The sequence below is a fragment of the Ictalurus punctatus genome, chromosome 19, assembly GCF_001660625.3.
Source record: "Ictalurus punctatus breed USDA103 chromosome 19, Coco_2.0, whole genome shotgun sequence".
Taxonomy (NCBI): Eukaryota; Metazoa; Chordata; class Actinopteri; order Siluriformes; family Ictaluridae; genus Ictalurus; species Ictalurus punctatus.
The window spans coordinates 21,161,438-21,181,358 of NC_030434.2; the positions used below are offsets into that span (position 1 = coordinate 21,161,438).

Sequence of the window (19,921 nt, forward strand, 5' to 3'; positions counted from 1 at the left end):
CTTCTGTGGAAAAAGTAAGTACACCCATGGCCTCGGAAGCTAGTACTGCCATAATTCCATTACCCATTCATTGGTGGATTTGCTAGTGTGCAGAATTCATAGTTGAATCAATGCATGCAAGCTGTCCAGTCCCTGAGGCAGCGAAGCAACCCCAAACCATAACATTTCCACCACCGTGCTTCACAGTTGGTATGAGGTGCTTCTCCTGAAAAGCTGTCTTTGGTCAGCGCCAAACATGTCTGCTGTTACTGTGGCCAAACAACTCTATCTTTGATTCGTCTGTCCAGGGCTCATAATTTCATAAGGCCTGGTCTTGGTCTATATGCTCATTGGCAAAGTCTAGCAAAGGCTTTTTCCTGGCATGCCTCCCACACAGGTCAAATTGGTGCAATCTCTTTCTGATTTGTAGAAGCATGCACTTTGACACCAACAGTTGGTGAATTTGCTGGGATGGCCAGTCCTGGACAACTTGGCAGTTATTTGAAATCTGTGCCATCTGTGTAGATGATTTTCCTTACAGCGGAATGATGTCTTTCAAATAATTTCGAGATCTTTTTAAATCCCTTGCCAGACTCGTAGGCATCCACAACCTTTTTTTCTGAAGGCCTTACAGATCTCTTTTGATCTTGGCATGATGACACCACACACGTCAATAGCAAAGGGAACACCAGACACTAGATATGAGAGCGGCATAAATCAACACCTGATTCTAATTTTATGGATTTGAAGGTGTGATAAATGTAGGGGTGTACTTACTATTTCCATGCGACTGATCTGTTTTTTGCTCACTTAAATTGTGAAAACTACTACAAAATGACATTTTTATGTGTCATTTGATAGAGTGTATCAGCTTCATTAATAGGCACTGTTTCAAAGAGGATCAAATGTTTGCTTGTCCAAATATGTAAAAAAAAAAAAAAAAAAAAAAATAGGAAGGAAAAAAAAGCCAATAACCATGGGGTATACTTATATTTTTCACATGACTGTATATATAGTAGAAAATGTGAAAAATTCACCAGGTAAAGTGTTCTCCCAGGCCACTACACATACAGAGAAAGATGTAAAGATGATTGAGAACAGCGAAATAAAACAAATAGATGTGTATCAATACACTGATCCATAAAGTGTAAAATAGTGTTAATATTAGGGCTGCAACTAACGATTATTTTCATAATTAATCAGATGGGGGCGACTTTCAGTGCCATTTTTTTGTTTATTTAAAATAAAACCCACAAACTGACTGTTCCAAATTTAAACTTCAGACTCAAATTTTACGCAACTGTTTGTCCAATTATATAAGACTGAAAAGAACCCAATACACACACATACACACACACACACACACACACACCCCAGAATATATATTACTCATTTAGGACTGCAGTTTAATTCAGTGCTTTTTGTGCATCTATATAAAAAAAAAATAATGCACTTAAGTAATGCATATAAGTATTTATGCATTACTTTTTCTGGATGCACAAAAAGCACAGAATTAAACTACAGTCCTAAATTAATAATAAAAACTTACTTTCACTGCACCTTGTGGTTTCTGTTACTAGCTGCCTTCAGGAATATTATTTTACTTGTGTTTACTTTTGATCATAGTGTTTTAATTAGGCATTACAGACCTTATTTGCACTCCCAATGTATCACCGCGTCTACACCGCGACTGAGGAGCAACGCGGCCTCATTACTAACACATCACTTCCATGAGAACAGAAGTTACACTGCAAGCGTGCAAATACAGCATATAATGACAATAAACTGGAATTAAACTAAATCTTTTAAGCAACTCGCATCAGTTTCCCTTGCCCCTTACACACAGTGGAGTATTTTGGATACAAACATAAGTTTGTGCTTGTGCATCAGTGTCGTGCTTCCCTACTACACAACCTCCGCTTTATAAAGTTTGCAGGTTACAGTCTCCTCTGCGGTGTTTAATATAAAATGCTTCCCTGCCTTAGAGGACTTTGAGGTCACACAATGTTTTCCTCAGCCACTGATTACACCTCCGTCTGATGGTGACTGAGGTCATGTTGGGAATATAAGGTAACGTTGATATAAACAGTAAAGTGAAGAAAGTCATTGTCGGTGACTCTGGGTATCTGCTAAAGCTAGCAGCGTCGCATTACGTGAGTATGATGTTATGCGCCATTGACTAGGAAACGGCTTTTACTTCCAAATAGTAAAAAACCGCCCGTGTTCCATTTGAGATGATATTACCTTTCTAAAATTCATACACTAGACGGTAGAGTTTATAGTGCATAGTGTAAGTGTATAGTACATCATTTGGGACACAACTTTAGTATTTACTCTCCGAAGCGTGTTTTCGGGACAGAAGGAATTCAGTGAGTAAATGCACCCCGTGCCGTGCAGACTGACTAATCAATAATGAGATTCATTGACAATGATTTTCATAATTGATCATCATATATTTTATCGATTAGTTTTTGCAGCTCTAGTTAATTTCTCTGTAAGTGCAGCACCTCGTCTGTCAGCTCTGCTTACTTGTACTGCTGGTGGTCCTTGGTGCTGCGTGTTTTGGCCATGAAGCGCTCGGCCAGCTTCTCTAGGTTGCGCGAGTATTCGCTCTCGATCTCGGACTTCTTGCGGAAGAAATCCTGCAGGTCCTGGAGAAGCTGCACTCGCACCTCCGTCTGCTGCTCCAGACATTTCTGCTGCTCCAACAGCTGAGAGCGGATCTCTGTCCAAACACACACAAAAAATAAATTTTTAAAAAAACACAAGATGGGAATTAAGGAAAACTGTGAGTATTTACAAAATTAGGTTCGTCATCCTCCCAGTGAAGAAAATAACACAATCATCTCCCTTGTAAATCTTCCATCTACCTCATCCGTCTTCCTTCCATCATGCAATATCACTATTATCAGTATTTAAATACAATCTATATTTGAGATTCACACACTATGTTGTTGTGGATGATTCTGCATCTGAACCTAATCAATTAAAACAATCTTGCAGAGGAAGTTGGGGTTAAAACCTTCCAATCTGAACTAATATAGATCTAATCATGAGACACAATCTGGCAACTCCAGTTGAAATATACTGATAATTTTCAATGCAGTGGAGTGATAAATGGTGAAAAGCCCCACAGTTTCAAGTTTCAAAGAAGGCAAAGCAACCAGATTTAACCAGTAAAGTTACTATTGGTTGATGCAAATTATGTGTATACCCACAGAGGAGGTGGCAATGAAGAAATTTCCAGATTAAGACACAAGAATGCATAAAAATTCTTCTCTGTATCAGTGGAATGAAATTTCCCTGGCTGTCTGAAGACCCATCTCTTCATTAAACACTTAGTTCATCAGTAGATGTTCAGTAAGCTAGTGGCAAGTGTTTCCCCTTGTCTCGATGAACAACTGAATAAAGAAAAATAAAAAACCCTACTCACTATTGACCTTCTTTAACCCTAAGGTTTTATATGTATATTTATGTATATTTAGCAGACCCTTCCTAGCAGTACAGTGGCGTTAATCAACTTATCAGACATTTTCACTCGGTATAAACAAATGACTTATTTTATAGCCACAAGTCTGTTAGAAGATTAGTCAGGACACTGTTGGGTTTCTGTGTGTAGAGTATCGTGACTCTGTGTTTAGCTGCTGGTGAGCAGTGCAATGGGAAAGTGGAGGGGTGTGCGATCTTTGCTGGGCAAACAATTCACTCCTCTCCACAATAACACTGGTACAGAGCACAACTAAAGCTGTTTTGATAGTAAAACACTGTATACAACTGGCACAATAAAATCATTTAAACCTAGTAAGCTCTGTAAAACAAAAAAAGAGAGAAATACTAATGAAAAACTGCAGGTTCTTAAAGTGTCTTAAAGTGAAAGTGTCTACCTTCATATGTGCTGTAATACACTAGTGTGGAGTGTGACATCACAAATAAATACAATGCTGAACATGGGCACACCCAAAACAGGCAAAAAAATATTTTGGCCTCTGGTAAAATGAGTTAATTAGTATAAATGGATGACGGGAAAAAAAAATAAAACAACTCAGTTATGAGGAATCACTGATGAAATACAAAATAAATATGTTATACAAGTCTCCTGCTCACTACATACAGGCATCTTGCCGTTAAAAAGTTGCTACACAACAGCTCATAGTCAAACACTGGCCAACGACTTGCTGACGTCGCAAACACAACGTGCTACATCAGAATCTTTCTTAGAAAAGGATAAATGACAAATTATCCCCATGTGGGAACTGACATACTGTAGGCATTAGTGTCTTTATGCTGTCTTTATGATGTCTGTAGGCATTGTGGTGTAAACTCTTACATACAGCCAGATTTGGGTGTTACAAAGTCACGTGTTCCTGTAATCTAATGTCTTTTTCCTGATAACGCAGTAATGTAAAAAAAGTTTTAATCTGATCGGTCTGGTAGTCCTACAAACAGTGACAACACCCGAGGCAGGTGTTATGATAAATCCAACTTTTTCTGATCACGTTATACATTGACGCACGCTAAAATGACTGAAAGGACTACGAGTTTCAGTTTGTAGTGTATTTTTGTAGGTCTGACAGGTTTTGAATGTAACGTGAAAGTAAAGTAATTACTACATTTACATTTTACGTTTACATTTATTCATTTAGCAGACGCTTTTATCCAAAGCGACTTACAAATGAAAAAATTCAAGCAAAGCGATAGTAATCTGATTACTTTTTACATGCAGTAAATCAGTAATGTAATCAGATTGCAATTTTAAAGTAGTAATTAGCAATCTGTAGTGGATTACAGTGGGAGTACCCAATCCTGTGGGGCTTCATCAAAATGGTAAAGACGAACAAACCCAAGACAACATGCTGGTATAATGGATACTGTCAAGATAAACAAGCAGCACATTCTTAACCTACTACGATAACATTTATTGAACAATACTTCGTTCCGGTCCACTAATTTGATTGGACAAGCACCATTCAAAGAGTGCTTATATTTAATATAACTGCACTGGGACGTTTTACTGTTTGTAACTCCGCTCGTCTGTGTTCGCCACGTAAAATTCCCAATTCCTAGTTACAGTTACTACAGTACTACAGTTACTACAGTAGAGTTCATCATCTGCAGACAATATTATCGGAGATGGCAAACGATAATTTTCAGGAATTTAACTTTTGACTTAAAATATGAAAGCTCGTCAAATGAAGATGAAAAGGAAGAAGGGCAGCCATTTTTACCAGAAGCAACTGGGAATATGAGCCAGCTAGCCAACGTGCTATAAAGTGGGTGTGGCTTCTTCGGGATCTATTTTCATTAGCAGAACAAAAACAAACAGAACATTTGACCATATTGTGTCCAAAATATTACTTACTCATTATTAAATCCTTGTTTGTAGAACTATTATATGAAAGCAATATTGCATTCATGAGGGTTATACTGAATATCAGCCTGGCTGTGATTCGGCGTAGGCACGAAGCCACAGGCTGAGTGCTGTACGCATTAGTGAGTGCTCGTTGATATTCAGTACAACCGCACTCTTGCTCATGCGATATTGCTTAAAATCTAAGAGAAAATTAGACATTCAACTTTTATGATCCAGGCTATGCAAACTTGCATTGTCCTACTCAATTTGAATGAGGCTACAGTATGAATGGACTTAATAAGCTAATCACATTTTAGTTAAGACTTTATTACTTTATTAGATACTATTTTTTTTATCCTGCATGTTTACCACATTAGAACTCTGACTTAGCTAATACATTTCTGTGGAACCCCTAGGAACCCACTACTAGTGATTGTGAATAAATAATTATGACACATGAACATTACTGCAACACCGGATGATGCTTTGAACCAAACGGAGCGTGGCATGTTAATGGGAGCAGTAAAAAGGCGACGAGGGAGCGGAATTGTCTGGTGTACAATTCCATGTGCTCACTGAAGCAAAGGGCAAATTTTCTGCCTCTCCCAACATTCGTCCTGCACAACACACCGCCATCACAACTCGCTGCCGTTACCAAGACAACAGGTAGGAGAGTATTCCATGGGGATCAGTGTGTGCATGTGTGTTTGTGTGTGTGTGTATAAAGTATATGTGTGTAAGGAGGAGCATGCAGGATTCTTCCCTTTCTCTTGTCTTACCCCCCCTAAACAGACCAACTGCTTAATGTCACACTGCCTGTCGGTTTCCACGAGCCCAGAATGTCAGATGAGATGGCTGGCAGCCTGAATGATCCGTGTGGGTGGGTGGGTGTGTATGTGTGTGTGTGTGTGTGTGTGTGTGTGTGTGTGTGTGTGGGATGGCTGGCAGGCGGGAGCGTGATTGCTGGAGAGTGATTGTGTTAATCGAAGTGTGAGTGTGTGTGTGTGTGTGTGTGTGTGCTTTGCAGTGCAATGAGCGATTGGATTATAACCAAGGTGACTCTTGGATCTGATAAAGCAACGTGTAGAGAAGCAAAGGAAGAGATGAGGAAATAAATATAAACCTAAAGAGGACAATACGTTGAAAGAAGAGCAGAAACAATGTATAATAGATCCGAACTGCACAAATGGAGGTAGTTTTACAGGTCAGGGCAGTAGTACAGTACGAATCGGACTCAGTGACTCATTTCCACTATGAGCTTTAAATACATGGGCGGATGACAGGATTTAAAAAATAGAAGAAAAGAGAACAGACTATGATTATGTGGCTCTGGAAAAGCTATGAAAAAGGAGAGCTTCGAGAGCATTATTGCCAAGCCAGCAAGTTGCGCCGTGGCGGCCGCACGCACCGCTGCACCCCAAACTGCTGGAACGTGTATTGATGGCAATGAAACAGTGTGTTGGGGAAGGACACGGGCTACACTGAATGTAGCTCTCTCTTCAATTTGATATGTAGTCAGCTTCTTGTTACAACCAGAAGCTGAATTGTTCAAAAGAATCAGGTTTCAGGGGATGGAGAGTTAAACTGCACATGGTTTTTGTGGCTATATCTACATTTAAGCACTTCTTTTTTTTTTTCCCCCTTTCTTTTTTTTTTTTTTTTTACTTCTGTAGAAAGGTGGTAGCTAGATTTAGAAAATTAGACTTTCCCCTCAAATATCATGAAATTCTTTGGGAAATACCCTAAACCAGTTTCACTGTCAAGCACTGAAAATCTTACTATGTAAAAGAAAAAGACAAATGAAGCCACATCTCGCTGGATAGCTACCAAAGGAGTTGATTCGAGTTATTTTTAGGCTAGCTGGATTTGGAAAGTGGGATTTTTATCTCTAAAGTCATGAAATTGTTGTAGAAATGCACCAAACCAATTTGACAAGGAGAAAAAAAAAAAAGTTAATGCTAAAGATAGTCTTAAATCTCAGGGGATTAAAAATCTCAATACTCAAAAAAAGCCACACTTGCCTAGCATTTAGCTAGCTAGCTAGCTTTTTCGTATTTTTGTTTTAAGGCCTATTATTGTTCAAACGCAAACAATGTGACCCAGCCTAATTAAATATTAATATCATTCCCAATATTATAAATTTAAATCTACCACTATGTTGTTTTTTTTTTAGCAAGCATTATTCTTTAGCAATCTAGTTCTTAAGCTTTTTAAAGTTGGATTTGAAAAAAAAAAAAATCCCCTTTCAAATGTCTAAATTATTCTGAAATGCTCTAAACCAATTTCACAAGAAGAAGAAAATAAAAAGTTATATCTGAACCCTGTCACGTATAGACAATTTTCACTATGCACAAAAAACACCTTTAGCTAGTATTTAGCTAGATAACTATGGAGTGATGCTTTTTTAAAATTTAGATTAGCTTTTTTAGGCTAGCTGGATTTTTTCCGCCTTAAAATGTCATTAAATTATAATGGATGTGTCCTTAACCAATTAGAAAGATAAAAGGTAATTTTCACTCTAAAAGGCAAAAGTGAAAATCTTATGCAGGAAAAAGAATATGGAAGCCACATTTAGGTGGTATTTAGACAGACAGTAAATTAGCCGACCTATTAATGTTAAAACAGAAACAATGTGAGCTAGTCTAATTAAATACAAGACAATCCCTAGTTTTATAAGTTAATCTACCACAATATTCGTTGTTGTTTTTTTTGGGGGGGGGGCAGATCATGTTCTTTCTCAAATTTCCTTCTTCAGCAGAACCTTGCTTCTTAGAAGTGAATCTTGTTAAGCAAACCTTGTTCTTTAGCAAATATTGGTCTTTAGCAAATACTGTTTTTTGGCAGGTCCTGTTCATTAGCAAACCAGTTTTTAGCAAATCTCTCTCTCTTTTCATAGCAAACCTGTGTTGTTTTTTTGTTCCAAAACAAATCTTGTTTTCAGCAATTCTTATGCTGCAATGGTATGTTAAACTTGTATAATAATGACATCTTAAGTGATATCACATGACAACATCCAAAGGAACAGAAAAGTGGGATGGCAGGGTTTTATAATGTAACCGTTTGTACGGCATCCCCTCACGCCTCCTCTCAAACTCAGCCTTGCTTACAACAGCTACATTTCTTTTTTATCCTTATGTGGAAGCGCGGTACTGAAAGGAACATTTTTAATAAAACTGCTTAGGAAACAGCAGCGGCAGTGCCAGTTTATCACGGATATGTACAAATCTCATTTATATGCGAAAATCTACTTTTAGTTGTATTAAAGGAACCAGAAGTGATTTTCATTTAAGGCAATTCACTTCAAGTCAATTCAGAACACTTTAAATCTTGCAGGCAAACACACAAGGAGTGGAACACTAAATTATTAATATACAAGATCTTGTGAAAAAGAAGTTTAGTTTTTTTTTGCTTGCAAAGCAAATCTGGCTTTGAGAAATGTGCCTGCATTTACATATATTTTAGTGAAACATTTTTAAAAATTTTTTACTCATGCATATTTTTAAAAACACAAATCACACTTGCTCATCAGTGCCTAAACTCACAGTTGAGCCTGTATATGACCTTTGAACTTATGACCTACGTGAGCTCGTCTGATATCCCGAGGCGTTGCTCACCCGGGTCTGGGCTGTATCCATGGCAACAAGGCATTTGCTCTTGAAACAGTGAGTGAGAGAATATAGGCATACAGCATGGGGCTGCTAACGATCCTCCTGCACACTCTCACTCACTCACACACACACACACACACACGACTCTGATTCCCAACTCAACCTGAATAAACACACATCCTCATTACATGTTTTCATGCAAACAAGCAAACCCTTAAACTCTGCTCCTGCTTGCAAATCCCTGTTCCATTTGCTTCTTATTCGACTTGTCCTCTGTTTGTCCTACATAAATTCATCATAAATGAATTCAACTCTTAAGCTCTCTTTCCTCAGTTCATGTCACCTCCCCTCCTCCACCACCCAGCCTTCTTTCTCTCCTTCCCTCTCAGCCTAAAAAATTCGGGTTTTGGCATCTTGGCTCATGTCTCAAGAACCATTATCATATTTCAAAATGGTTCTGTTCAACACATTCATTTACAAGCCGTGTGTGTCTGTGCGTGCGTGCGTGTGCGTGCGCGCTCGCCCACAAGACAGACTGCTGCTCATCACACAAACGCTGTTAACTGCAGGAAATCACATTCTGCTCATTAAACTTCAAACAAAGATTGAAAGCAAAAAAGAAAAGAAAGGAAGAAAGAATTAAAGGATAAAATATGCTTCTTTACAGTTAGCAGATTTTCACTCTCATCACTTATCCTCGTGGGTAACATTTTCTCATTAGCACCCAGTTTATATGTATTATAAATAAATCAATAATAGATATCCTTCTTCACACAGGGATGATTGAACTGGTTTCGGCAGCGGCTTTTGCGCATCCAGAGAACAGGTTTTCCATTACGAGACCCTTTTCTGGACTTGGATAAGCACAGGATTTTCCGAACGATCGCTGAATCCTGCAAATCGGTGTACAAATGCAAACAGATTCCTCACCACTTTCTGAATGTGAGGAGGAAAGATGGCATTTAAAAGGTGAGGCAGGAGGTGAAAAGATCCGGTTAATCCAGCTTTACGCTGTGTGATTTTCAGCCCAATTTTGGGTCTCAGACAAAATAAATAAATAAATAAATAAATCACATACTGTAAAAGAATTATTTGGTCGTGAGTCGAGATCGGCGGAACTTAGAACGCATAATGCAGAATTAGTACTATTTTGGCAAAAGTGTCTGTAATTTTTATATTTTTTTATTAAAATAAGCACTGCTACAACGCTCATCTAAAAGCCACCACTAGAAAGACGGCATAGGATTACGTGAAACTCATGGGACAGCTACAAACATTCTAGTGACAATGACGAAACGTAAACAAAACATACTAATATATAATAATAACAGTCATTTCCATTAATCACAGGTCTACCGTTAGAGGATCTTCATCATATAATCTGACACGGACAACACAAGAGATAACAAGTAATAATCGTAAAAAAAAAACTGCTGGAAATCACACAGTGTTAAAAAAACAGCTTTAAATGTTTTTAATGGGAATTATTTGACCAGTTTTTGTTACTTGTGCTAATGAAGAAACATCTGTGAAACGCAGCACAATAAACATCTTGTTGGCACAGGATTAATTTCTTTGTCTTCTTTATTTTATCCTAAGGCCTTCTACACTTGAATGAATGAATATAGTTCTGAGTCTCCACTTTTAGTCATCAGTGGTGTCGTAACTGTCTACATTTATACCCAGATTCTGTGGCGAACTGCCCTCCAGAGAGCTATGATGTAGGAATGCGTTTAAATTAAGTAAGGAATAAAACACCCAGGGGGTGTGCTTTTATAGGAGAATAATCAATAGATAGAGTGGTGTGGTAAATCAGTTACTGTTTTCACCCCATAATTGATTTTCCAATAACAGCATATCCCAAGTGTTTTATTCCTCTTATACAATTTTTTTTTTTTTTACTAATGACATCTAATTACTTTTAATGTTTTTGAACATCCTGTTACCACTTAAGTTATAACAGCTATAAACAGACATTCCCTCAGTAGCCTCTGTTTTTTTCTCTGTGAGGAAAGCCAAAAAAGCAGCTTGTCAAGAACCCAGAAAGCCAAGACTGTTCCACTCTGAAGCGCGCTTAAGTGTTACAATACACTGACACTGAGACGTCTTCTCCTAAGGTAAATATACGTGAATATATATATACACACATATATACATATACATATACATATACACATTATATATATATATATATATATATATATATATATATATATATATATATATATATATATATATACACACACACACACACACACACACACACACACACATACATACACACACATACACACACACACACACACACACACACGTGTATGTGGCGCATTCGCCATACAAATCCCTGAGTAAGTAAGTACACAATATATTAGATTAGATATTACAAGACTATACAATTTTCTGAGAATACTGCAGGTATCAGTATTGCTCTTTTATTGTCTTTTATTTTTTTACCCATTCTTACTACTGATTTTATTTCCTTGTATCTACTGTACAGTATATGTCTTCTGTAAAGCACTTTGGAAACATTGTTGTAAAAGGTGCTATATATATATATATATATATATATATATATATATATATATATATATATATATATATATATATATATATATATATATATATATATATATATAAAGCTTTACTTACTTACTTAAAGGAAGAAGCATTAGCCTAAATACAGTAAATGCTGAATGCTATATCTGCAACACGTTTAATTTTTCCTGCTGTTTCTAGTGAAATAATGGTTTCTATTTGCACCAGAGTAAAAGTAGCATTGGACAGCTATATACAGTACAGTCCCTTCTGAAAGTCTTTGACCAGCAAGGCCAATTCTATAGTTTTCACTATAGCTGTACATTGAAGACATTTGAGTTTGAGATGAAAGATAAATACGAGACGATGAATCAGAATTTCAGCGTCTATTTCCTCATATTTACATTTAGATGTGTTAAACCACTCAGAACATGGCACCTTTTGTTTGAACTCACCCATTTTTTCAAGTGATCAAAAATACTGGAACATGTGCCTAATAGGTTTTTCCTTCTTCAAGGTGAACACAGATTTATATCTAGATTTATTTATGTGGTGCATTCGCCATACAAATCCCTGTGTAAGTTGTTACCATAGAAATGATAACGTATTCGAACGAGTGCATTAATATACTAAACCTGTGATTTGTAGCCGGAACTACTGTCAGAGCTGCGGTTATAGAAAATCAACACCTTCTGACCAATCAGATTTGAGAATTCAACAGTACTGTGGTACAACGTTGATTAACAATTTATACCATATACACAAAATTGTGATCCAAGGGATTAAAACACAAGGACATTGGCTATATGTGGTCCAGTTCAATGCAGGCCACAGTGACATGAACAGATCACTGGATCAATATTTATTTCTGCAGAACGCACTTAAAGTGTACGTATCCCAAAGGAACACTCGTCTGGAGTAAACTGGTGGTGTGAGCCAGATATCGTTAATATTTAAACCGAATAAATGTTAAAACACAGGACACGTGCTGGTCGTAACATTGAGTCCTCTTCATTCACACGCAACTAAATAGACCCAAATGGTCAACACGATAGATGCGAAAATGTCTTATATGACATGCTCAAAAAGGAATAAACCCCCAGGTTTGCCTATTCCAGTCCACCACATGGTACTCGGTTATCTAACACTGCTATTAATGCACTGTTGCCTGTTAATTAATGTCGTACTTATCAACACGTCTCAGTCCCACGTGCGTTGTGTCTAAATAAATGTCTCTGTTTAGACTCGTTGTTGCTACTTTCCTAGACCCCTCAAATTCAAGGTGTAGAAACACAGACCTGAAATAAGATTACACAATATATTAGATTAGATATTACAAGATACTGCAATTTTCTGAGAATACTGCAGGTATCGGTATTGCTATTAAAATTGGTCTTTTATTTGTTTTAATGCTTTTATTGTGTATTGTCTTTTATTTTTACCCATTCTTACTAGTGATTTTATTTCCTTGTATCTACTGTACAGTATATGTCTTCTGTAAAGCACTTTGGAAACATAACATAACATACTTTGGAAACATGTTGTAAAATGTGCTATATAAATAAAGCTTTACTTACTTAAAGGAAGAATCATTCACCTAAATAAACACTGAATGCTATATCTGCAACACGTTTCATTTTCCTGCTGTTTCTAGTGATATAATGGTCTCTATTTGCAAGTATAAACCAACATGAAGACCAGAGAGCTGTCTATGGGAGAAAAGCAAGCCATTTTGAAGCTGATAAAAGAGGGAAAATCTATTAGAGCCATTGCACAAGCATTGGGCATGACCAATACAACAATTTGGAATGTCCTGAAAAAGAAAGAAACCACTAGTGTACTAACAACCAGACACGGAACAGGTTGGCCAAGGAAAGCAACCGTAGTTGATGACAAAAACTGTGATTATTATATTGTGTTAACCTGGAGCTTGTCATGTTATAGAGAAACTGGAAATGTGTTTTAAAATACAAACTGAAAATACACAAAATCCATGGGTGGCAATATCATTAAAGCCTAAAATAAGCCATAAACAAATGCTATTTTCTGTACAAACCTTCAAGGCCACAGCAGAACGTTATGCATTAATAAACAATAAAAGATTGTCTTGATTTGGCATCTGTCTTGACTGTCTCGCTACGTCTCCCTTGCATGTCTACACTTCTCCAGGGAGCTGGTGAAAAGCCTGGTGGACGTTCAGTAGCAAAATCCAATGGCAAAATCTACAGGCTAGGCTAATTATTGTGAACATTCCCCAAATTAGCCATCATGAAATACAACAGCATTTTTGCTTCATTATTATTTGTGCATGTAGTTATTTTGTCACAATTATATTTAGTAGTCTTAAAAATCTTTCAGGTCTTAATTAGTTACCTAGCTATAGTGCACTGTACGCACCCAGTAGTGATGTAGCAAGTTTAGATTTTTCTAGAATGATGTCGACTACTAAATTAGGTAGACCCGTCGTTATTTAATTTTATCTTCAGTAACATGACCTATTTAAACAGCTTTTCTCATTCTCATTTCCCGGTTGTTAATTTAATGTATAAATGTATTGATGTACTGACATCATGAAAAACCAGCGACTGTTGTGGTCATTGCATTTTTAACTATTAAAAAAAAGATCTTAAAAATAAGCCATCAGTGTTCTGTGCATCTCTGCAAGACTGTGCTGAATGAGAATGAGAGTGTGCGCCAAGTGTGTGTGTGTCCACATGCATGAATGTTCCACCAGAATGCAGGATTTTAGGCTGGACGGCAGCCATTGTTACAAACCGACATCAAATCTCATTACAAGCAGAAAGACTAAAACAGATCATTAAAACGCAGTTGCATTGCCTTCTGTCTGAATAATTCTCCTGCCCACTTGAGTGCGAAAAAAAAAAACCTGGAGAAAACACACACACACATACATACACACACACACACACACACACACACCACGGAGAGTCATCACTTTCTTTGGATAGAATGAGGGTGACTGAAGCTCCCATGTGTCCCAACATTTACCAAACACACTCCTCACTTTTCACTGTGCTGCTTCTTGCTGATCAGGCAAAAGTGTGTCTTTATAATTAATAACTACAGCAAACTGATACATGCTCGCCTCACTATCTTCCTGAAGCAGCCTGCTGGTGTGTATGTGTGCGCAGGTGGTGTCGAGGTCACACTCCTTGCTTTCCTCTTTGCTTCCTATCTGAAAGATTTCCCGTTCAGATACAAACAAGCACAAAAACAGCAAGCAAAAGCCAGTATAAATGGGTATTCATGGACTTTAAGCTAGAACGTTTTAAAAATGATGATTATTATTATTTTTTAAACTAACACAAAGACATTGCCTTCTAAGAAGACACCTCCCTCCAGATTATACTTCACACAAACAAACAAACACACACACACACACACACACACACACACACACACACACACACACAAGCAGCTTTCCGGTCAGAGAGGTTCACCAGCGCAGCACGCCACTTACTGTACTCGGTGAAACTAAAATTCACAAACACACTGTAAACGAGGATATTGTGCAGGGCCACGTGCAGTGGTGTAATGTGTGTGTGTGTGATTAAGTAAATGTCTATGATCTGTGAGTAAGAATGTGTGTGGTTTCTGAAAATAGCAGCTTCCCCTTATGATCATAAATCACTCATTTTTCAGCTTCGCTTGTATTTAAAGGGATACTCTGGCGTTTTTCCACCTAGTCTCCATCTACCACGTGTGTAGCATACGGTATGTAACGGGAATCTCAAGATGTTTCTGTGTGCTGAGAAAAGAACGAAAATCCTTTTTACGCCTCTCCTTCTTCTAAAGGATGCTCAATGGCAAATGTTGAAGTTCATTAATAAAATACACAAATCTAATGCAAATTCTAAATTACAGCCATTATACTCTAGTAATAAAGGTTTATAAAGAGACCGAGATAAAAAGGTTGGATATTAAGTAGACGAGTGGAAAATAATCAACAATGGGGTGGTATGATTTAGCCCAACACAAAGTGCGATTACTGTTACCACCCTGAAACTGATCATTTTTCTATAACAGCATGCCCGAAGCATTTTATTCCTCTTATAACACAGCAATTTGCAATGGATAATTATATATATTTTCTCCTCAATTTGGTCAATTCCCGCCCAACATTCAGCTCTCCCCTATCACACAGAGAGCTACCACCCAGGGAGGCAAGAAGAAGAAATCTTTTTCCTCTGAGACACATGAAGTCTTCCAACAACATGTTTTCAAACCGCTGATGATGGTGCTTCTCAGGGCAACATAAAACACTCGGAGGAAAGCGCCATCTGCCCTCTTCTGCATACGTCAGGACACCAATGCCTACGATTGGCTAGTGACTGGCAAGAGATTACGCCATCTCTCTCACCCAGACAGCATGGCTAATTTGACTCCCTTGGTTCCAATCATCAGGATTTGAACCTGCGATCTCCAGATGATAATAACTTCATATAGTACAGTTCATATAGTACAGTTCGTATAGTACAGTAGGGTGAACACTTTTCTTTTGTGCCACTCGGGAGCAGATAACACATTACATATTTTATCCATCCACAGTTATGTATATTTAATGTTGTGGAATGTCTACAAAGTTCATTCCTATTCCTATTATTCTCTGTGTAAATTGTTACTAAAGAAACAATAACATATTGGAACAAGGGTGTCCAAAGACCAGCCCTAGGGCCAAATGTAGCCTGTTGACAGATGTTAACTGCGACTTCTCTCTTAGAATGTATGATAGGACATATCATAATGGATGTATGACCTTTTTTCTCTGATTATACCTGCGAACTTATTTACAAAATGATCTTTAGTCATGGCTACAGGCAAGAAACGCAAAAGTTAACATCGAGAAGTCGGCGATTTCAAACAAGATGGAAACCACTAAGCATGGACAACCTTTTGGGAATTCTTGAAAGAGACTTTATCTGAAGTGGATTAGCAACCAATTATTAAAGATAACAATTTAATATAGAATTATGTTAGTTTGTCCACTTACGTTTGGAAAGTGTCAGTGGGCAAGTGTAAGGATCTGAGCGACTTAGACAAGGGCCAAATTGTGATGGCTAAACGACTGGGTCAGAGCATCTCCAAAACAGAAGGTCTTATGGGGTGTTCCAGATATGCAGTGGTTAGTACCACCAAAAGTGGTCTAATTATATATATATATATATATATATATATATATATATATATATATATATATATATATATATATATATATAGTTAGATAGATAGATATAGAAAGAGAGAGGCCACTTTCGGTTACTCTATTTCTAGTTACACTATTTTATCACTCCCTCATGCTGCATTATTCATATGTTACATAATATTACTGTGCACTGTTACACTATTTATAGTCCCGATACTACTTATTTTAGCTCTTTATTCCTGTCATTCCACTTTATTCTATCCTACCAGCCACCTGACCTGATTGGTGCTCTTGCATGTTTCTGAAAGAACGACTCACATATTTAGAACTGAATTGAGAAACAGTTTTGCCTAAACAGTTTAAAAGTGTTCCACAAAAAAAAGAGGCTTGTTCTGCATAAATGTTTAATGACAGAGTTTAACAACTGCCTTTAGACTTCCATTAGAAGAGAAAATATGTACGGGGAAGCATGCTGAAATTCTTGTTTGTGGTAATTGTACATATGCTACAGATTTGGGGAATAGAGCTTGGGTTGAAAAATGCTGGAGTAGTCTTTAATGCACTGTGAACCAGGGCGCACACACACACACACACACACACACAGTCTACTATGCGTGGTCCATACTAATCAGCAATACCACTGCAGCAAGAGGATTCCCTGATCCTTCTCTCACTATGCTCTCCGGAGTACACGCGCACACACACACACACACACACACACACACACACACACACACACACAGAGCGTCAGAAACCCCTCTGTCTCTTATGGACAGACGCACAGACTGGCTGATGTCTAAGAAACCATAGGAACGGACACAATGCAGCAAAAGCCTGTTGCAACTGCTTGGTAATGAAAGAACACCCAGACTGACCAGCACAATCATCGCAGATGCACTACATACCACCAGCACTCAGACAGATGGACATGTGGAGCATCCAGTGTGCATTTTGATATGTTGTAGTATTTGCCGTTATGACGTTTAATCTGTTAAGCTATTGAACACTATGGGAAATCTATCTGTGGTCCACCCTTAAACAGACTGGGGTAGCCAGACTCGGGCAGCCTGTGTCATTAATACGCCAAGCTCTAAGCATCCACCTCAGCTTCTTCGGCCGTTGTTCTATTATTATATACTTTTTAGTAATGGATCTCAGATGAGAAAACGGCTGACACAGCAGGTGCATCCCCTGAACATGTGGCTACAGACAAATATGCAACTATGATAAAATAAACCATGAGCATATAAAGCTTTTAGTAAAGGAGTTCGGATGTAATACTGCAACAAGCCACACACACTCCCACCTATAGTCCCAGGGGTGTGGACACTGGGTGGCACAGGGTGGCATCTGCCTTGCTTGAAATGAAATGAGGCAAGCTCTGACCTCAGATCCCATCCCTGAGAGGGAAAACATTCCTGAATCACATCGACCTCAAGTTGACTCACATAATCAGTGAGTGAGAACTACAGACCTATGAAGCCATTACAGTGATGACTACTTTGCACATTGGAATAAAAGAAGCTTTAAAACGCATCTTTGTCTTGTATTATATTTTAGGGGGGTTGGGGTTGGATTTGGCACTGTTTCATGTGCATTTGCTTAACCTTTCCTTAACCTTTTCATGCGCGTGTGTGAAAACCCGGACACACCGCTGCACACACCTGGCTACAGTCGGAAAGAGGAGACTGACCGGGTTGCTATGGAGCTCGCGCCGCCCTGCGCCATTCTGCCTGGAGGCGCGCGAGCGCGTGCTCTCTCTCTCTAGCTCTCTCTCTAGCTCTCTCTCTCTCTACACACACACACACACACACACACACATACACACACACACACAGAGTCACGGAAAGGTAAACGGCCCATGCACACCCAGGCTGCATGTTATTCCAATTCCATTGCTCTATTGTAGTACAACTGATTTTAAAAAGCGCCAGAGGAGAAAGAGGAGGAGGATGAAGAGGAGAAAGAGGAAGATGAAGAGGAGAAAAAGGAGGAGGAGGATGAAGAGGAGAAAGAGGAAGATGAAGAGGAGGAAGATGAAGAGGGGGAAGATTAAGAGGAGAAAGAGGAAGAGGAGAATAAAGAGGAGGAGGAGAAAGGAAGAGAAAGAGGAGGAGGATGGACGCCAAGCGAGGAGCATCTGCAGACAGGTAACAGTCAGGTGTGCAGCTTTATGAACCGATCTTACCTTTCACTTGGCTCTCATACTCCGTGAGGATCTCCTTCTCCTTTTTAAACTTCACCGTGCCTGACATCATGTTCCACCCCTAGGTTCTGTCTCTGCGGTGCGGATTTACTACTGATCCAAACCTTCCTCCTCCTCCTCCTCTTAGTCCTCCTTCTTCTTCACTGGCACCGATGCGTCATATCCAGCCACGGGTTCACCACGATCCGATCCCAAGCGCAAAAACCCCACCAAACAGTCCAAAATCGAAATTCAATCTGTTCTCAGTTCAAATGTCCTACACTTTGCGGCACGCGCTAGAAAAGTCCACCGTGTCAGCTGTCACACTGGGGAGGCGGAAAAAAAAAACAACGATTGGCATTTAAGCCCAAAAGGGCGTCGTTACATGACGAGTTTAAGGCAAACCTGCGAAGAAGAAGCCTATCTGAGGACTGGATGTCTGTCTGTCTGAGTTGTTTTTGCTCACGCGCTACTCGAGAAGAGGAAAACCGGGCGGCACGCGCTCCACTAATCAAATGCTTGTGTGTGTGTGTGTGTGTGTGTGTGCGAGCGCGCGCGAGAAAAATGATTCACGCCTCCCAGTTCCGCTTCCCAAACGCTCTCACACACCTCCACCGCACTCCCTACTACAGTCAATTGAGATGGGCTGGGGCGGGGCGGGGCGGGGCTGGGGCGGCTCTGGGGGCGTGTCCTAGACAGGGTGGGTAACTAGGCAGAATTGACAGACAGCCAATTGTCGTGTCGTTCTGAAGCCAAGTCCCGAGGAATAAGTACGAAGCCAAAACAGCGCCATTAATAGAGGAGTATAGAAGAGTAGCATACTAGTTTGGCTTACTGTGGCTCTACTGTCTAGGATGCTAGTGCTTGGTTTGGGATGCAGCCCTAAGAGCTGCAGGGGGTTGTGAGTAAACAGAAATTAAGTGCTGATTGGTTAATTGGCGCCATTAGCTGCGTTCAGTCACAACACAGACAATGCGCCAGAAAATGGAGGACAGATGCAGACTCCAGTCTTGCAGGCACGCGCTGTGTTATCGTGTGAAACACAAACACTGGGTTTGATACTGCAAAAAATTAAAAGCCCTTAATGTGTTTTCAGTCGG

General features: G+C 38.9%; 1 protein-coding gene across 2 annotated transcripts in view; it reads right to left on the reverse strand.

Moving 5' to 3' along the window:
* The window catches only part of srgap1b (SLIT-ROBO Rho GTPase activating protein 1b), a 59,801-nt gene extending 40,448 nt beyond the window's left edge, over positions 1 to 19,353 (reverse strand). For both annotated transcript variants that reach the window (XM_017494444.3, XM_017494443.3), the window contains exons 1-2: positions 18,825 to 19,353; positions 2,509 to 2,704 (exon numbers count right to left, since the gene is read on the reverse strand). In XM_017494444.3, coding sequence (XP_017349933.2) covers positions 2,509 to 2,704; positions 18,825 to 18,894 — 266 coding nt within the window. In that variant the 5' untranslated portion in view covers positions 18,895 to 19,353. The remainder of the gene's footprint in view (positions 1 to 2,508; positions 2,705 to 18,824) is intronic.
* Positions 19,354 to 19,921: the final 568 nt, after the last annotated feature.